The 16,434-nt window shown below is 67.7% G+C and overlaps 3 protein-coding genes across 8 annotated transcripts in view; 1 reads left to right on the top strand and 2 right to left on the bottom strand.

Annotated features, from left to right (window-relative positions):
* The window catches only part of TTLL10 (tubulin tyrosine ligase like 10), a 58,554-nt gene extending 55,986 nt beyond the window's left edge, over positions 1 to 2,568 (top strand). For 3 of the 4 annotated variants that reach the window (XM_061185192.1, XM_061185191.1, XM_061185193.1), the window contains one exon: positions 102 to 2,568. In XM_061185192.1, coding sequence (XP_061041175.1) covers positions 102 to 559 — 458 coding nt within the window. In that variant the 3' untranslated portion in view covers positions 560 to 2,568. The remainder of the gene's footprint in view (positions 1 to 101) is intronic. The other variant, XR_009700425.1, reaches the window with a different exon arrangement.
* Positions 2,569 to 6,028: 3,460 nt separating this feature from the next.
* On the bottom strand, positions 6,029 to 8,813 carry TNFRSF18 (TNF receptor superfamily member 18). 2 transcript variants are annotated; one of them, XM_061187197.1, is made up of 5 exons: positions 8,617 to 8,813; positions 7,631 to 7,753; positions 6,691 to 6,778; positions 6,313 to 6,515; positions 6,029 to 6,247 (listed from the first exon to the last, which is right to left on the bottom strand). In XM_061187197.1, exons 1-5 carry the CDS (start codon positions 8,789 to 8,791, stop codon positions 6,120 to 6,122), a joined length of 717 nt encoding a protein of 238 aa, XP_061043180.1. In that variant the 5' UTR covers positions 8,792 to 8,813; the 3' UTR covers positions 6,029 to 6,119. The 2 variants fall into 2 exon arrangements, with proteins under 2 accessions (XP_061043180.1, XP_061043182.1); XM_061187199.1 differs by lacking the exon at positions 7,631 to 7,753.
* Positions 8,814 to 13,174: 4,361 nt separating this feature from the next.
* On the bottom strand, positions 13,175 to 16,151 carry TNFRSF4 (TNF receptor superfamily member 4). Of its 2 annotated transcripts, XM_061187195.1 has the most exons (7): positions 15,939 to 16,151; positions 15,557 to 15,679; positions 15,006 to 15,113; positions 14,682 to 14,748; positions 13,859 to 14,055; positions 13,567 to 13,695; positions 13,175 to 13,466 (listed from the first exon to the last, which is right to left on the bottom strand). In XM_061187195.1, exons 1-7 carry the CDS (start codon positions 16,078 to 16,080, stop codon positions 13,396 to 13,398), a joined length of 837 nt encoding a protein of 278 aa, XP_061043178.1. In that variant the 5' UTR covers positions 16,081 to 16,151; the 3' UTR covers positions 13,175 to 13,395. The 2 variants fall into 2 exon arrangements, with proteins under 2 accessions (XP_061043178.1, XP_061043179.1); XM_061187196.1 differs by lacking the exon at positions 15,006 to 15,113.
* Positions 16,152 to 16,434: the final 283 nt, after the last annotated feature.

Here is a 16,434-nt window from a genome sequence, read left to right as displayed (position 1 = left end):
CCAGCCCCGGGAACGCGATGCCGGGGAGGCTGGCTGCCCGCCCCTCCCTTCCCCCCACGCCTCCCCCGCCCAAGCCGGGCTCACCCTCAACTCCTCCCCAGACCTGGCACTCGAGACCTTCCAGAAGAGCCTGCGCAGCCAGAAGATGCTGCCGCTGCTGTCCCAGCGCCGCTTCGTGCTCCTGCACAACGGCGAGGCAGACCTGTGGCCGCGCCTGGGGGGCTCCCGCAGCGTCCCCCGCCCGCCGTCGCCGCCGCCCCGGCCCGCCTGCGACGCCGCGCCCGCCGCGCCCGCCGCGCCCCCCGGTCTCCGCGCCGCCGGCAGGCCGGGCGCGCGCAGGCCCGCGCCGCGCTGCGGCCCCAGCGGCGCGCCCGGGCGGCCCTCCTCCGCACAGCGGCGCCCCCGGCCTCCGACCCCCGGCCCCGACGGCGCCCAGGGCGGGGACCCCGAGGCCCCGGGCGGCGGGCGGCCGCGAGTGGGCGGCGGGGAGCCGGCGCGGGAGCCTTCCCCGGCGTCGGCGGAGGAGGAGCGCAAGAACGCGGGCCACCGCGGCTCCTAGCGGGCGGGCCACCTGCGCCCTCGCGGGGACCTATAAAAGCTGCTTTGTTACAAACGCGACGTCTGCAGCTGATCCGCGGGTTCCCCGCACACTGGGCCCCGAGACCCCCTCCGGCAGCCTCCCTGCACCCCGTGAGCCGCTACTCCACTGCTGGGGCCCGTCCTTGGGGGGACACGAGGGTCGAGGGATGGGGGTGTCTGCCCGGCAGGAAAGGGAGATGAGGCCCCCCGCGCCCCTGACTCTGCCCACCGTGAGCTGCTTCCAGTTCCTGGGCCCCATCACCTACGGCCCTCGTCCACCCGCCCTGCAATCTCACAACCCACCTGACCTCTACTGCCTGGGTCGGTGGTCCCCAGGAAAGGCGCCCAGTGGCCCCCAGTCAAGGGTCTAGAACCTCACGGACCCCTCTCGATTCCCATAGGAAGGCTTCCTCACACCCAACGTGTTCCTCCGAGCTGCGGTCCCCGCCCTGCCCAGGCTCAGCTCCTTTCCGGGCTTCCGAGCACCAGCGCCCGGAGCTCTCCTCCACCTGCGACGCCCGGACTCTACGGCAGGCAGAGCCCTGCAGAGGCCGGGAGGACCCAGGCTGTGGGTGACGGGCGCGCGGTCGTGGCAGGACAGCGCCCTGAGGGAAGTGCCGAGCCAGCAGGCCCCTGTGTGCCCTGTGGGCCCAGCCTCGAGGCTGCTAGGAGATTCAGGGCCTCTCATGTGTCCACGCCCCCGCCACCAAGCATCCTGGGGCAGCCATAATCCCCTCTTCACCCCGGCCTTCCCCACCCACCCCAGCTGTCACACCGTCCTCCCGCACTCCCTTTCACGTGCCCTGCCCTCACCTCTCCAAACGGTCACCACCAAGTCACATGCCCTCCTCCTGCCCTGCCCACCCTCGCTCAGTACCTCAGTGGGCTCTACCAAGGTGGGAGGGGCCGCCGGGACCCCTACTGTGCCTTGCATTGGCGTGCTGGTGGGACCTGAGGGGCAACGATCTGTCCTCCCCCGCTGCCCCCCCCACTCCTTTCCCAGGGAGGCAACGGCCACAGCACTGCTAGAGGGCGGGGGGCACTGACCGCCGAGCCCCAGGCCAGCCCACTGGAGGTATGCAGCCAGGGAGCCAGGGAGCCAGATGGAAAGCGGGGCTCAGAGAGGTAGAGTCACAGAGCCAGTGAGGGGCCCAGGCCAGGACTCACCTGCCCTGTCACTCACAGCCCGCCCACCCTCCCACCACCACTGCACCCCCTTGTCGTCCTGCTGCTGTGGCCCAGAGTGTGGGGTCCCCAGGCCAGGAGCACACTTGTCACTGGGTGACTGGGGTCCAGGAACCCTGAGTCCCCTCCCAGTGCGTCTGGTGGTCTCTCCATGAGGGGTCAAGCTCATCACTGCGTCCTCTGCAGCCTGCTGGCCAGCTCTGTGCCCGAAGACCCGTCTCCATCAGGGAGAGGTGGCCTCCTGGGTGGGCAGAGCACACCCAGGTCTTTGTAAAACCCACGCCTGTGTCTTCGGGGTCAGGACCACTTTCCTTGCTGGCATCCAGGACACTACACAGCCACGTCACCTCGGGGTCACCTTGAGGTCACCCCCTTAACTCGCCCGAGGGGCCTCTATACCCCATGTCTCATCTCTGAGGCCTCTTCCACCCCCTCCTCACATCCTGCCCACGGGGCCTCTGCCCACGCTGTCCTGTGGCTCATGATGTGGCCCGTGGTGGCAGCAGTGCTGCCCCAGGACCTCCCAGCTCTCCTCCAGCCTCGGCGGGGCTGTTCCCCTGCTGGTCAAGGCGGTGTCTACGGAGGCGACCCGACCCTCAGGGAGCAGCTGCCCCTGCCGCCTCCATCATCCCTGGGCCCTGCGTGGGTGCAATGGCCCGCGGGGACCGTGATGGGCCAAGAAGTGCACATCCTGACTGGGCCTCCGTCCCCGGGCTCCCCCAAAGCCCTGGACTGTCTGCTGCTCTTGGGCGCCTGGTACCCCGAGAGCCTGGAGTTCAATAAATGAGGTTTCTTTGCTACTCATTCATCCCCAGGGGTGATGGCCACACCCTCACACCCCCATCTGGATCCTCTCCTAGCCCCACCCAGCCCACATTCGGGCTCCAAAGTGTCCTTGCCAGAACTGTGAGGGCTGCCAGGGAGAGGCGGGCAGGGAACTGAGTCTGGAGTGCTGTCGGCTATGGGGCAGCTGGGCATCTGGAGGTACAAGGTGCGCCTCAATATTTAAATGATGTGCTGGGCGCCCTGTGGCAGCTGAGGAGCAGCCTCAGCAGCGGGGAGGTGGGGGGGGGGGGCGAAGCGGGGGTGGGAGGGGGGCACTCCTGGTGCCTGGGACAGGGCTGCCCAGCACTGCGGCTGGAGCTGTAATCCAAGGTTAAAGCTGAGGGCCTCTGCCTCCCCTCCCCCTTGTCTACCTGCTTTGACCCAGCACCACCGAGGGACCCCCGCCATCCCTGCAGCCTCCACTGGAGGCCTCACCCTGGCACCCACGGGGCCTCCCTCAGCTCCTGGCAGTCAGGGTTCTGCCCTGGCCAAAGAGCCCACGAAGCCCTGAGGACTCAGAGGGCCCCCCTCAAACCACTCTTCCCTGGAATGTGTCTCCAAAAAGAGGGGTCCGGAACAGCCATGGCCCGAATCACTGTCTCTGGAAAGCACCTCAGCCCCAAAGCGTCCTGCGAAGATGTCTGCCTCTCCACCTAGGCATGGCTACTTCTTGGTGGGAAGGGGGGCGTCCAGGGCCCTGTAAACCACAGGGGGCTGGGAGCTCAGCCCAGCTGCTGGAGGAGTGGCCCTGCTGCTGAAACCGTGGCGGGGGAGCGGGGCGAGGAGTGATGACCCCAGGTCCTGGTCAGGGCCCTTGAATGGCCAGGCTTAGCACCATGGACTTATCTGATCGATGGGTTCGCATCCCAGCACCTGGGGGCAGCCAGGGACCACCTGCCCTTGGAAGACCCCCTGAAGCTGCCCTAGGACTGGGGCTGGGAGGGGCTGGCACCCAGTTCTGGATCTCTCGGTCCGCTTGGGGAGGGGCCGTGTCTCACACCGGCTGAGTCCAGATCTCAGTAGAGGGAGGGTCAGGGGCCTTTTCCAGCCAGGTGAGGCGGTGTGGCTGCGGCGGAAGCACTTCTGGGAACAGAGGATGGCCTCCCGGCGCTTATCTGAGGTTGAACAGACACTGGATTCCGACCCCAGGGGGAGGAGTTGTGGTTTTCCGGAGCTGCTGGAGAGCCCCTCTGGTTGGGGGGGGGGTTACCCGGGGGGGAACATCGAGGGGTCTGGAGCTGGCGTGGGCAGAGTCTCATCTTGGGGTCTCTCTTGGGCTTGGTGACCCAGGTGGGTACATACCAGGAAGCTGGGCTGAGTCGGGGTGGGAAGGAGCCCCTCACAGCACCAGCACCCGCCGTTCCCCACACACCAGCACCCTTGAGTCTCCTGCGCCTCCTGCTGCCCTGGGGGGGGTCTCCCTCCTCAGCCTGGACTTGCTCAGGCCTCCCCTACCCAAGTGCCTGGTGGTAGCCTGTGCACACCGGGCCTGGGTACCCCACCTGACCCTCCAGCCTTGGCCTTTAACCGAGCCCCTCCCTGCTCTGTGGGATCCCAGCTGGGGAGGGAGGTGAGTCCGGGAGGGAGGGAGAGCGGGAGTGAGATACAGCTGGGGTGCCCAGGGTCGGGGCAGGCCCGGTGGGGGAGGCGAGCGTGGCGGGAGGTGGCGGCTCGGGTGGCAGCGGCTCCCCGGAGCCCTTCCGACGCGCTGAGCTCCCTGGGCAGAACCCCCTCCCGGCCCCCCACAAGCCTGGCCTCACCCTCCCAGTCCCACCGCTGGGCTGGGCTGGGCGAGTCCCACCGTCCCCGCCCCCTGCGGGGCAGGAATCCCCCCGCCCGCTCCGCGTCACCCCGCTGCCCCCGCACTGACGTCCCGGGAGCTTGTCCCACGCAGGCCGCCCGCGAGGACTTTCCGCGCTGCGTCAGCAGAACGCACTCTGCCGCCAGGCCCTCGACACCTGACTCACAGCCTGAGCGGGGACTGGGCCAGGGCTGGGGACCCCTTTCCCATACGAGGGAGTGGGGCAGTCAAGGGACCCAGAGGTGGGTGGGGGAGGGGTTGGCAGGACAGGAGATCTGGCCTGGGGACAGAGGGGCCAAGGGGTGTGGCCGGCAGGTCCTGGAACACCTGGCTGTCTCCCCTGAGGTCGCTCACTTGGCCCCAGGGGCTGCCCAGAGCCAGGAGCCAAGGGGCTGGGAGAAGGGGCTGAGGGAGGAGTCCTTCCCCTGTGGGTGGTCCCAGAGCCTCCCCGCCTCCTTCCAGGGGTGGAAGTGGGCTGTGCCCCATGCGGTGGGGGATGGAGGGCGGTGGGGGATGGAGGGCGAGGCAGAGCCCTCTCTTCTCCACCTGCCTGCTGTGAGCTGGGCCCACCTGCCCACTGGGACTGGGTCGGGGTCAAGGGGCTCTCCTGGGCAGCGTGCAGGTGGGAGCGGAGGGCATGGTGGGTGGGGGAGGTGCGGTGCTGGAGCACTGGAGCCACAGACGGACAGGTGGCCGGGTGGCCAGGTGTGCTGGCACCTGGAGAGTGCCGCTGCTGAGACCGCCCTCCACTGGCCCGCCTGCCACGCCCCGGATGCCATGGAGTCCTTGTCAGACTCCCCAGGCGTCAGCCCTGTCAGGAGGCTGAAAAAATACTGCTCGCCTCTGCTGGGCAGGACCCCAGGACCGTGCCCCGAGGGAGAGGATCCTGTGAGGTGATGGAGGCCAGTAGGAGGGCTTGGAGAGAGGGCGGGAGCCATGCCAAACAAACCAGGCCATTCTGAGGCTGTCCACATCCACCAGGAAGTGTTGGGTATAGAAACTGACCTTGCCCCAGATTGGGGACCCCAGTGACGCAAGGGCCGGTGCCCCACAGGGGCCAGCAGGATGTGCAGCCAGCCCGGAACCGGAGGCCGGAGCGGCGGTGGCCCAGAGACCAGACATACACCAAGGACCCCAGCGTCCCAACAAGTGCCAGGCAGGCCACTGGAGGACAAGGGCTGGACAGGGCAGCCAAGCGGCACAGAGGGCAGGTGTGCAGCGCAGCAGGCCTGCCCGTGGTCTCGGCTGAGGGCTTGTGTCTAGGACCGGAATGGCCCTAGCTTCTACCCCAGCCCCTCTCCCACCTGGGCTGGGAGGGGGCTGTGAGCACTGGCGGGGGAGACCCCGGAGCCTGTCCCCTCCCCGCCCCAGCACACGACCACTCAGGCCACTGGACGAGCGTTTATTGAGTGGCGCCTGCAGCCAGGTCCTGTGGTCTCACAGCCTCCCGTCCTGGGAGCCAAGGACTCACAGGCCCCACCCCGGCGGGCCCAGCAAGAGCGGCAGGCAGCCACGGTGCGCCTCTGTCCCCCCGGGGTCCAGCCACAGCTGCCGCCTCTTCTGCGTGATCCGGGGCACTGGTCACCGTCACCATCCCCCACCTGCTTCCGCCATTGAGAGGAGCAGGACCGGGCCCAGAGCTGGGGCCCCACGGCAGGGCCCAGAGCCCTCGCTCCTGCGGGCCAGCCTGGGCCAGCTCCGGGAGGGTCTGGCACGGGCCCTCTGGGCCTCACACCCACAGGTCCTCCAGGCGGCCCTTGTTCTCCGACAGCGGCTCGCCCCGCTCCTCCTCAGGGAACGGGCAGCTGCAGGCGTCCTCGGGCGGGGGTGGCGGGGCCTCTAGGAGCAGCTGCGTCTCTGCAGAGGGGCTGCGGTTAGCAGGCAGGCAGGGCCCCCCTCCCCGTCCCCAGGGCACAACTGACCTGGGGGCCGCACTCTCTGCCTCCTCAGCTGCCAGATGTGCAGGCTGAGCTGGGTCACGGTCAGGGCCAGGATGCAGGCGGCCAGGGCGAGGAGGATGGCGGTCAGCAGGCCGGGCGGCTCCGTGGGCGGCAGCCCTGGGCTGCACACGGCATCGTGTGTCTTGTTCCCGGGGAACGCGGTGGGAAACCCAAGCTTGGAGCAGCTGGGACGCACGGACACAGAGCCCTCGGTCAGCCCTCGGCCACCTGAGCAGCCCCTCAGCAAGGTTGCTGCCCTCCGAGCCGTCTGGGGGCCACTGCACCAGAAGGGACAGCAGAGGCCCCACCCTAGAGCCCGCCTGGACCACCCGGCCACCGGAAGTCCCCACCAGGACTCACTCTGCCCAAGGTTTGCAGCGGCCCTCGCGGCCCCCAGAGAAGGTCCCCGCAGCACAGTCGATGCACTCGAAGCCGAAGTTGAACTTCCCTGGAGACAGACGGACAGACAGACACAGGCTGCAAGGGCGGCTGGGGTGGCCGAGGTGAGACCCACCTGGTGTCTGGGTCCACAGCACAGGGACCCCCACCTCATCCGTTTGATAAGGGCCCCTGGTGGCCACAGGACCGGGACCTGGGATAAATCAGGTCCCCCGTGTGCCCCTTTCCAGGGCAGGCCATGACTCTGGGCTGAGTGGAGGGTCCCTGAGGGGATATGGGGGAGGGGAGGGACCTGCCTGCAGAGGCTGGAGGGTGTGTGGCGGGAGGAAGGGGTGGAAGCCGAGGCCAGGCAAGAGCCAGGCTGGGCCTTCGCTTGGTCCGGAGGCCGGAGGGCGGGAGACTGAGGAGGGTCCCGGAGAGAGGGGTGAAGCTCTGCCCCAGTTGCCTCTAGGCCCGGCCCCGTCCAACCTCACACAGCCCCCCCTCCGCCCTCACTCCCCCGGCCCACATGTGCTCAACCAGGCCTCCCCCATCGGGTCAGGGTGGGTGCAGGACCTGGGCGTAGTCAGAGCCAGGGCCTAAGGGCCAGACAGCCTCTGGATACCCCCACTGTTCCTCACAACCAGCGCTTAGGGGCATCGTCTCTGGATGGAGAAGCTCAGGCCAAGAGAGAGAAGGAAGGGCTCCTAGAGCCACACCAACAGGAGGCACTGTGACCCCAATGTGGGCTGAGATGCTAAAGCCAGAGAGCGCCCCCCTACCCCGCCAGGGCGCTGCAAGACCCCCAGCGCTGGCGCCCACCTGCCCGGAGGACGTGTCCGTACCCCCCACTTGCGAGCTTCCTTGCACACCTGCTGCTGTGAGCTCCGGCCTGCCCGGGCCATCCCCACCTGCCACTTACCTACAGGCCACGCCCGCTGGCCAGGCGGACAGGAGTAGTACTTGCAGCTCTTACACTGGGGGTCTCCACAGTGGAACTCAGGCTGGACACACTGGCAGCCCAGCTCAGGACAGACCCCCTCAGCTGGGCAGGGGACAAACAGCCCTCTCAGCAGCGGGGCCGAGCCGCCCTCCCCGGGGCGCCCCGCTCCTGGCCCTCCAGGGAGATGGGGGTGGCAGGACAGCCCCAGCGGGCAGCGTGCCTGTCTGGAAGCCAGGACCCTGGCTCGGTCCAGCTGTGTCCCTCCCTCCTGGGCACCCAGCTCCTCCACCCACCAGGCCTGGCTGCACCCCCCAACTGTCCCAAGCTGCTCCCACCCAGGGTGGCTATGACTCGGCATGTGACCCTGAGCCGCTCCTGCCGGGTAAGGGAGTCGCCTGGGAGACCTACTCCCCCTCCCCTGTCCGGGTCCTGCCCTGCCCTCAGCTGCCAGGACCCTTGAGGCAGCCTGCCCGTCCCTGCCTGACCGCCGTCCATGGCTCCGCCGCACTGAGACCCGGACTCTCAGAGCCCCCTTCCCACTCCCCAGCTCCTGGCAGGGGGACACTCTGGGTGTTTTCCCTGCAATACTGTCCCCAAACTGACCCATTCCACCTGCCCCTCACCCATAGATGCAGGCCTGAGGCAGGGAGCTGGGAGAAAGAGGGGTGCAACCCCAAACTGGGCAGGAAGTGGCCTGAGTGATGGCCAAGGGCTCGCTCCCCACTCGGAAGGAACGGGGACAGCCCTCCTCCACCTCGGGACGCCAGACCTGCCTTGGGGAAGGCTCCTGCACGCCTTGCCCCCGCCCACCCTCCACCCCCCAGGCCACTGGCCCGGTCTGGGCCGCTTCCGCCTCCCCGGATTGCGCTGGGATCAGGGCTCTGGACCCGGAAAACTCGCCCTGAGCACAGGGGGACGGGGCGCCGCGCTCTGCCCTCCGCGCAGGGGCTCCCGGCCCACCTTACCTGGGGTGCACGAGCGGCAGCAGCGTGCGCTGGTCCCCGTCCCATGCAGATGGCGGCCGGGGCCGCAGCTCAGACCCCCGGGGGGGCGCTGGGCCAGTCCCAGCGCGCAGAGCAGCGCGACGCCGCACAGGGCCACGCGCGCGACCCTCGCCCGCATGGCACCCGCAGCACCCATGGCCGCGCGCGGCTCCGCGGTTTTAGGAGGCCGGCCCCTCCCGGACACGCCCAGACCCCGCCCCGCAGGCCGACCCGCCTCTGCCACTCCCCAAGGGGGCCCGAGGAATGGTTCCCTAGGGGGACCCCCAAGACTCTGCGACTCAAAATCCAGGGCATGGGCAGAGGTTTGCGGCAGTGAGACTGCTCTGGAGATTTCCACGGCGGGCACGTGTCATCACACGTCTGTCCAAATCAAGGGACGCACCACACGGAGGGACCCTGGTGTCAACTAGGGACTCTGGGTGACATGACCTGTCAGTGCAGGTTCGTCATGTGTAACAAATGCACACTCTTCGGGGATATTTATGGGGGGTAGGCTTCCCCTCACTGTTGCCGTGAACCTAAAACTGCTATAAAAGATAAATTCTTTTTTTAAAAAATTCAGGGGATGGGAATTCCCTGGTGGTCCAGTGGTTGGGACTCGGCGCTTTCACTGCCATGGGCCCGGGTTCAATCCCTGGTCAGGGAACTAAGATCTGGCATGCCCAGAGGGACCCCAAGGGAGAAGAGAAGGTCCCATCACAGGCTGCAGAGCACCTGAACACGGAGGAGGGGGCATGCGGGAGACCCACGTGGGGCGGTGACCTTGGGGGATTCCTAAGTGATCATGCCCTTTGGCCCAGGCATTCTTATCCGGAAACTAAATATGACCCGAATGTGTGTGCCTGTCGGGGGGAACACCACACTTACCCCCAGCCATATCGTTGGGGGGGGAGCAGGGGGGGGAGGGGGTCAGAAATGTTTTCTATGTAAAACTTGTGGCCGCTGGGCCTGAAGGAACTGGAGTGTGGGTGGGCACCGGATGCGGGGTGGCAGACGGTGCCCTGAGTCATTGGGGGTGGGGTGCACCCCCAACAAGGGTGGACTCAGCAGGGACCATTCCTGGCTGAGCCCCCTCTCCACCTCCAGCTTCCTCAGGGGGACCCCACGGGCTTTTAAAGATCTTCTCTGACGCCCAGAGCAGGTGGGATGAGGCACTTCATCCTCTGTGAAGCCTCCAGACCCCAGACCCCACACCTACCAGAAGTCCTCGAATCCCAGCACTGAGCAGCCTCAGAACCCATCCAGGAATCAGGACAAGCCCCCTGCCCCCGCTTTCTGGAGATCAGAACAAGCTCCCCGCCCCCCCGCCCCAAATTGGCCAAATGGGCCTGGCCGGGCTCTTGACATGCAAGCCCCCTCACAGCCACACACACACCTGTGGGCTGCAGCCTCGCTGATGCCTGCTGGGAAGAGCTGGCGAGGAGAGACCAGGGCATTGACTGAACCCTGACGCTCGGGGAAGTGGGCGCTGCCCAGGCTGCAGCTCTGCTGGGCAGATGTCAACCCAGATCTCCCCACACAAATCCAGTCATCCTGGAGGATGTGGACGGCCGGCCCCAACGGAGCTCTTGACCCACGGAGAACTCAGCCTCCAACTCACCGTGAGACTGTCTCTTGTCTGTCTGAGCCTCAGTTTCCCCACCTGGCACCAAAGGGCTTGGGGGCCCGGCCTCCCACAGGAAGCCTCCCCAGATTGCTTGGCCCTCCAGTTGAGGCTTGGTACAGGAGCAGGTGGAGACCTCTGGGAACGCTGCAGGGGTGGGCAGTGGGGTGCCAGGAATGTGATTCTGGTGGCGCCCACGGGCTGGAGGTGTGTTGCCGGCTGTGACCTGGTGACCTGGGCAGACCCAGAAGACTTGGTTTGAGACCCTTTGAGACCTGCAGCTGCCGCCTCACGTGATGGGGCAGCTGTCCTTTTCAGAGGGAAGTGACAGGGAGTAGCAGTTTTGTGACTCAGCTACTGTTCTCAAGTCCCAGGAAGCGCAGGGCCCTCCTCAGAGCAGCAGCTGGGCCCTGCAGGAGAGAGAGGCATCTCCAGCACAGCTCCGGCTGCTAGGGGGTAAGGTGAGGCCACCCTCTCTGAGGACCCGCCCCAGACCTCGGCTCAGCTCCTAGATGGGGAGGAGGGTCTGAGCCATCCCTGGACCCCAGGGAAAGGTGAGGAGTGGAGAACCCAGCAGTCCTGGACCTTCTGCGCGTGTTAAAGGCCTGAGCAGCCTGGTCCGTACCAGGATGGCGTCACCCCAATTCTGGTAAGCGCCTGAGAAAATATGATAAATCCCCTACAAATGACGCTTGTCCCACGAGGTCATATCTGTTGGCCCTTCTGGAAGCTGGGCCAGCCCAGCAGGCACCAGGGGGCAGCTGTCTGCCCGAGGGGGGCTGCCAGCCGCGGCAGCAGGAAGCCAGAGGCAGGGTTGTGTGTAACCAGAGGCAAAAGCGCCGTCGGGGACGGGGGCCGGCGTCTGCCCCCCTGTCCCTGAGGCTCCGGAAGGCCCCTCCCACACAGACACAGGGTTACTGCGGAGCTTCTGTAACCAGGCACTGCGGGGAGATGACTTCTATCTGCTCGCGGTATTTTCCTGTACTCTTTGAGCAGCTCACCACATTTTTCATCATTTGTCTCAGCTCACACAAGTGACGCGCGTTCACGGGGCAGAGGGTCCCAAGCAGAGTCCAGGGGTTAACCTGGAGGTCTGTGGGGGGAGGATGGGGAGCCAGGCGGGGCCCTGGAGCAGGGAGGGGCCAGGGTGGGTGCCTGTGGGCCCCCCGGGGGGTGGGGGGAGCTCTGGCGGGGTTTCACGCGGGAGGGGCGGTTGTCAGCAGAGACAGGGAGTAGAGAGCGTGCTTAGCGGCAGCATCCAAGGAAAGTGAAGGTGACCAACCTCCTTCCACCCACCCGTCAGCTGTTCAGAGGTGGAGCCACCAGGCCAGGGGCAAGGTGCGGGGCTCGTGGCCTGGGGAGCAGCTGGGAAATTTGGGGAGGAAGCCCACGACCTTCGACCTTCCATTCCCCAAGGACCTGGCCCCTCCCCCAGGCCCCTCCATCAGGTCCCTTAGCCTCTCTGCACAGCCTGTACACTGCCCAGGGACCACAGGCCCCAGGCCAGTGGTGCCTATTTGCTGCCCGTTTCCAGGGCAGAGAGGACGTATTGTGTTCACTGCTGCAACCCGAGATCTTTCCAAGAACATGTGGATGGTTCGGTCTTCCTTTTGCCCCCGGGAGGTCCGAGGGACCAGCCAGGGGTCAGAGGTTTGAGGAGAGGTGGGAGGGCCTCCAGGGCAGCTCGGCGGAGAAAGCCACCCTGAGAAACTGGGGGGCGGGGGGGGGCAGTACACGTGTCAGGGGCGGACCTTTGGGTGCTGTGAGGGTGCTGGCCTGTGGGATGATGCCCAGTCCTGGCCTGCAGGTGGGTGAAGGGAGGGAGCACGCTGGGAGCTCAGACGTGTGCATCTTTGCCAGGTCCACCAGCGGGGGGCCTCGGGCTGTCGCATTTCTCTGCTCCCCTCTCCCACCCCCACCCCACGCCCAACCTCCCGCCCAGCACCTCGGTGGTCTTTTATTTCCGTTCGTGGTAGCTCTTAAATCTATCACAAACCCCGAGGGCGCCAACTATGGGCTGTCTATGGGCTGTGGAGCGTTTCCACGCTGGCCCGGGGGCTCCCTGCGCTCAGCTGAGCCGTTTAACCCGCCCACCTCGCCTGCACAGAGGGGCGCTGGGGGGCGGGGGGCGGGGGGCGGGGGGCGGGCCACAGCCCACAGCTCAGTCCTGTGCCCCCGGGGCGGGTTCGGCCCCAAGTCTGCGCAGCTGCCAGAGCAGGGGCTGCCCCCAGTGCCAGCCAGCCGGCCTGTCCGACCACTCGGCCTTGTACAGCCCACTCTGGTGCCCACGGACGCTTGGGTTTCCCACCTGGGAACCTTTTCACACAAAGCTGCACATTTTGTTCGCGCCCAGGGTGGACGAAGGGTCAGCCCAGTCAGAAGCCTCCAGTTTCCCTGAGACACGGAGCTGGCCTCAGGGGACTCGGGGGCCCTGCAGGCATCAGTGGGGGTCCCTGCAGGCATCAGTGGGGGTCCCAGGGTCACCACACACCCAGGTCTAACAGGGCGTGGGGTTTGAGAAGAAACAGACACTCGTGCCCCCTCCTGGGAGGGGCCCCAGAGACCCTGAGGGGTTGTCCTAAAACCCCCTTTGGGACCAGGGCCTCAGGGTTCCCTCCCACTCCCATTAGCACCCAGCCCAGCAGCCCCTGCCGGCCCCTCCCAAGTAGCCCCGGAGTGGGTGCCTGGGGTCCACTAGGCCGGGTTAGCGTCGCGCTTGACAGGCAGGGCTCATGACTCCCCAGTGCACTTATTTTGGCTGCCATGCTCCCCAGAGGCCCTGGGATGTGCCCAGGGAGCAGGACAGCAGCCCCGGGGTCTCTGAGGGAGCCAGGGGAGCCCCTACCCCACACCCAGCCCCCGTGGTGTGCAGCCCTCAGACCACTGGTGCCCAGTCAGAGGCCCACATTTGCCAACGTCATTTATTGGGGGCCCACCCTGGGCGGGGAGTATGCACAGCATACGTAGCAGGGCCCAGGGTGTCAGCCCAGGAGCGCCTAAAACGGCACAGGGCGGGGGGACAGGGCGCCAGGGTGCAGGGGGGACAGGGTGGGGCAGCCTGCGTCTGGGGGCCCCCACTGCCCCTCTGGGGCCCCAGCCTGGGGAGGGGCGCCAGCTCCTACGCCAGCGGACGTTGCTCAGATCTTGGCCAGGCTGGAGTTGGCATCGGCATGCTCCTCTTGGATGGGGGTCCGGAAGCTGTTTGCCCCTGGGGAGGAGGAAGGGGTGGGAGGTGGGAGGCGGGAGGTGGGCGGGGGTCCCACGCCTCCCGCAGGCAGCGTGCTCTGGGGCCAACTACAAGCACTCACCGGGGGGCTTGGGGGCGTTGGGCGTCAGCCTCCAGGCCCTGTGGTGCAGGAGCAGGGCCAGCGCGGCAGCCACGGGGGCGAGCAGGCCCAGGCCCAGGCCCAGGCCCAGGACAGCGGCCAGCTCGGGGCCTGCGGGGAGGCAGGGCCCGCTGGGGTGGGGTCCACCAGGGAAGGAGCCCACCGCAGGAGGGCCGCACCGAGGCCAGAGGGCAGCTCCACCCGCCCCCCCTCCCCACCCCACCCCCCTTGGGTTGGGGGAGGGCCCTGCTGGGGCGAGGCCAGGCCCCCTTACCCTTGGGGGGCTCTGCGTGGGGCGTGGAGGGCCCCTGTGAGGCCCTCGGCCAGGTGGTGGTGGGCTGAGCGGGGGTGGACCGGGCTGCGGGGCCCTGGGTCTCCCAGGCTGGTGTGAGTCGGGGGCTCCTGTCCTCACAGACGGCGTCCGAGCTGTTGCTGGCCGCCCGCAGCGTTCGCTTTCCTAGCGAGGTGCAGCTGAGCGGGGCAAGGGTGTTGATCAGGCCAGGGTGTCCCCCACCCCACTCGTCCCCCACCCGTGGGACGGGCCGAGAACAGGGGCAGGGCCAGGGAGATGTGAGGAGGGACGGGGGTCCACCGCGGGTCACTCAGGCAGCATCAGAATCCAGCCCAAAGGCGGCAAGGAGAGAGGCCAAGGACCCTGCCGGCCCCCAGGAGCCTGGGCCCCCCGGCCTCCCCCGCCTGCTCAGCCTGCTTCCCACGCCCGCTCCCCTGACCTGTCCCCACCTGCACCTCTCTCTCCCAAACCCCTTTTCCTGCTCCCACCGGCTCAGCTCAACAAGGACGGGGACCTCTCAGCTGTGAATGAGTGAGGGTCTCACACCCTCCCGGGCCTGGGCTGGGGTCTCACGGGCTCCCCACTCCAGCCCAGCAGGAAGGCCAGTGGGAGGAGGCTGGGCCAGGGCCGAGCAGGGGTCATGGGGGCGGGGCAGGGACCATCGTCGGGGGGCCTATCATGGGGGGGAAGGGGCCACGGGGTGCCGGGCCCCGGAGCTCCCAGCCAGCAGCTTCCTACTCCCAGACCTGACCCCTGGCTCCCAGACCCCAGGCCGCCCAAACCCTCCAGCCCCGGGGACACTCACTTGGTCCAGGGCTGGCAGGCCTGGTCGTTGCCCAGGGAGAAGTGTCCTGGTGGGCACGGGGCACAGTCTGCAACACAGTCAGCAGGCTCTGCCCATCTGCCGCCCCTGGGGGGCCCAGACGCTCACCCCCCCAGGGCCTCCAGCAGCCCCTCTCTGCCTACATGCCATCCACTGGCCACGACCCGGGAGGCCCCCAGCCCCTGTCTTGGCCTGACCTGCTGGGGGGAGAGGGCACTCGGCCAAGGCTGGGGTCGGGGTGCTGAGGGGAGGTGACAGCGTGTGAGGGACATGCTCCTTCCACATGGTTCCAGAGGGCCCCCTCACCAACTCCACGCTTGTAGCCATAGCCATCCTGGGGCTGGGTGCCCGGCCTGCAGCCGCAGACCGTGTCTCTCGTGGGTGTGCATCTCTGCTTGGGCTCGCTCCCACTTCCTGGGGGTCGGGTAGGGTGGGCGCAGTCAGTGGGGAGGCCAGAGCCACAGAGCAGGCTGGAGGACCGAGGCTGAGGGTCTGCAGCTGGCTCCCCCAGGCCAGCAGCCCCCTCGCAGCCGGGTGGCCTCTGGTCCTCTCCCATCCCCGGATGCCATGTCCCTCTTGGCCACACGGCCCCAGGGGTCACCCCGTGGCAGCTCTGCCCGCCCTTCCCACCCCTCCTCCAGTCTGCACAGGACCCTCTGTGGTCCTTGACTCTGGGTCTCACCCACCCAGCCACGTGGCCCTGGCCCTCTGGGAGGGGGAGGTGCCCTGTGGGTGGCCTCAGCTGACTGTGGGACTCCTGGGGCAGGGGAGGGCAGACCCCGGCGTGGTCTGGGGTTGGCTCCGCGGCCCCGTGTGACGTGGGCGCCAGCGGGGCCGGGGCGCCTGGCGGTGCTCACGCTGGTTGCACTGTGTGCAGGGCTTGCAGGCCTCGTAGTTGACCGCCTCGTTGTAGAAGCCGGGCTCACACGGACGGCACACCGTGTCCCGGGCGTGGGTGCAGCGGCTCTCCATCCCATAACCTGCCGCGGGAGGCCGGGCTCAGAGTTCCCCACGGCCTGGCCTTCCCCGCAGCAGCCCCCGACCGCCTCTGGCTGGCCCACTATCCCAGGCGTGGCTCCAGGTCACCCACTCGCCCTAAGTCCACTCGCCCCACGATGCCTGCACCACGTGACCCCATCTGTAGGTCCCTACCTCCTCATCCCTGTGTCCCCTGACCCCGTCTCCTCATCCTGGGTCCTCCCAGGCACCCCTCCCCGACTCCACGTCCAGGCCACTCACCTGGCTGGCACTCCTTACAGCACCTGCTGCCACTGGGGTAGGTGTCCCCAACACAGCTGAGCTGGGCCGCAGCGCCCAGCGCGAGCCCCAGCAGCAGGAAGGCCGAGCCCGGCGCCCTGGGTGGCTGGGCTCCCACGCGCATTCTCGGCTCCTCTCAGCCCCACAGCTCGGGAGTCTGGGGTTTTTCCTTGCAGGATGTGGCTATAAGGGCTGCGGGGGAGGGGTGGGGAGGGCAGGAGGAGGGGACCAGGAGGAAGGAGGCCCCAGGAAGCGCTGGAAGGCAGCCTGTCTCCCGGCCCTGGGCTTCTCTTCTGCCCTGGGCACCAAGGCCCCCAACCCCGCAAAAATGGCCATGGGCCTCAGGCTCGGCCCAGCCAGCAGCTGCAGTGTGCAGGTCCGGGGCCTGAGTGAGGACCCACAGCCCCCTGACCCCCGCCAGGGCCACCAGGCCAGGTCCTCCAGCCCAGCTGGTCTGCACGGACCCCTCCCACTGGAC

The sequence above is a fragment of the Eubalaena glacialis genome, chromosome 3 (assembly GCF_028564815.1).
Source record: "Eubalaena glacialis isolate mEubGla1 chromosome 3, mEubGla1.1.hap2.+ XY, whole genome shotgun sequence".
NCBI lineage: Eukaryota > Metazoa > Chordata > Mammalia > Artiodactyla > Balaenidae > Eubalaena > Eubalaena glacialis.
This window is presented reverse-complemented; position numbering and strand designations above follow the sequence as displayed.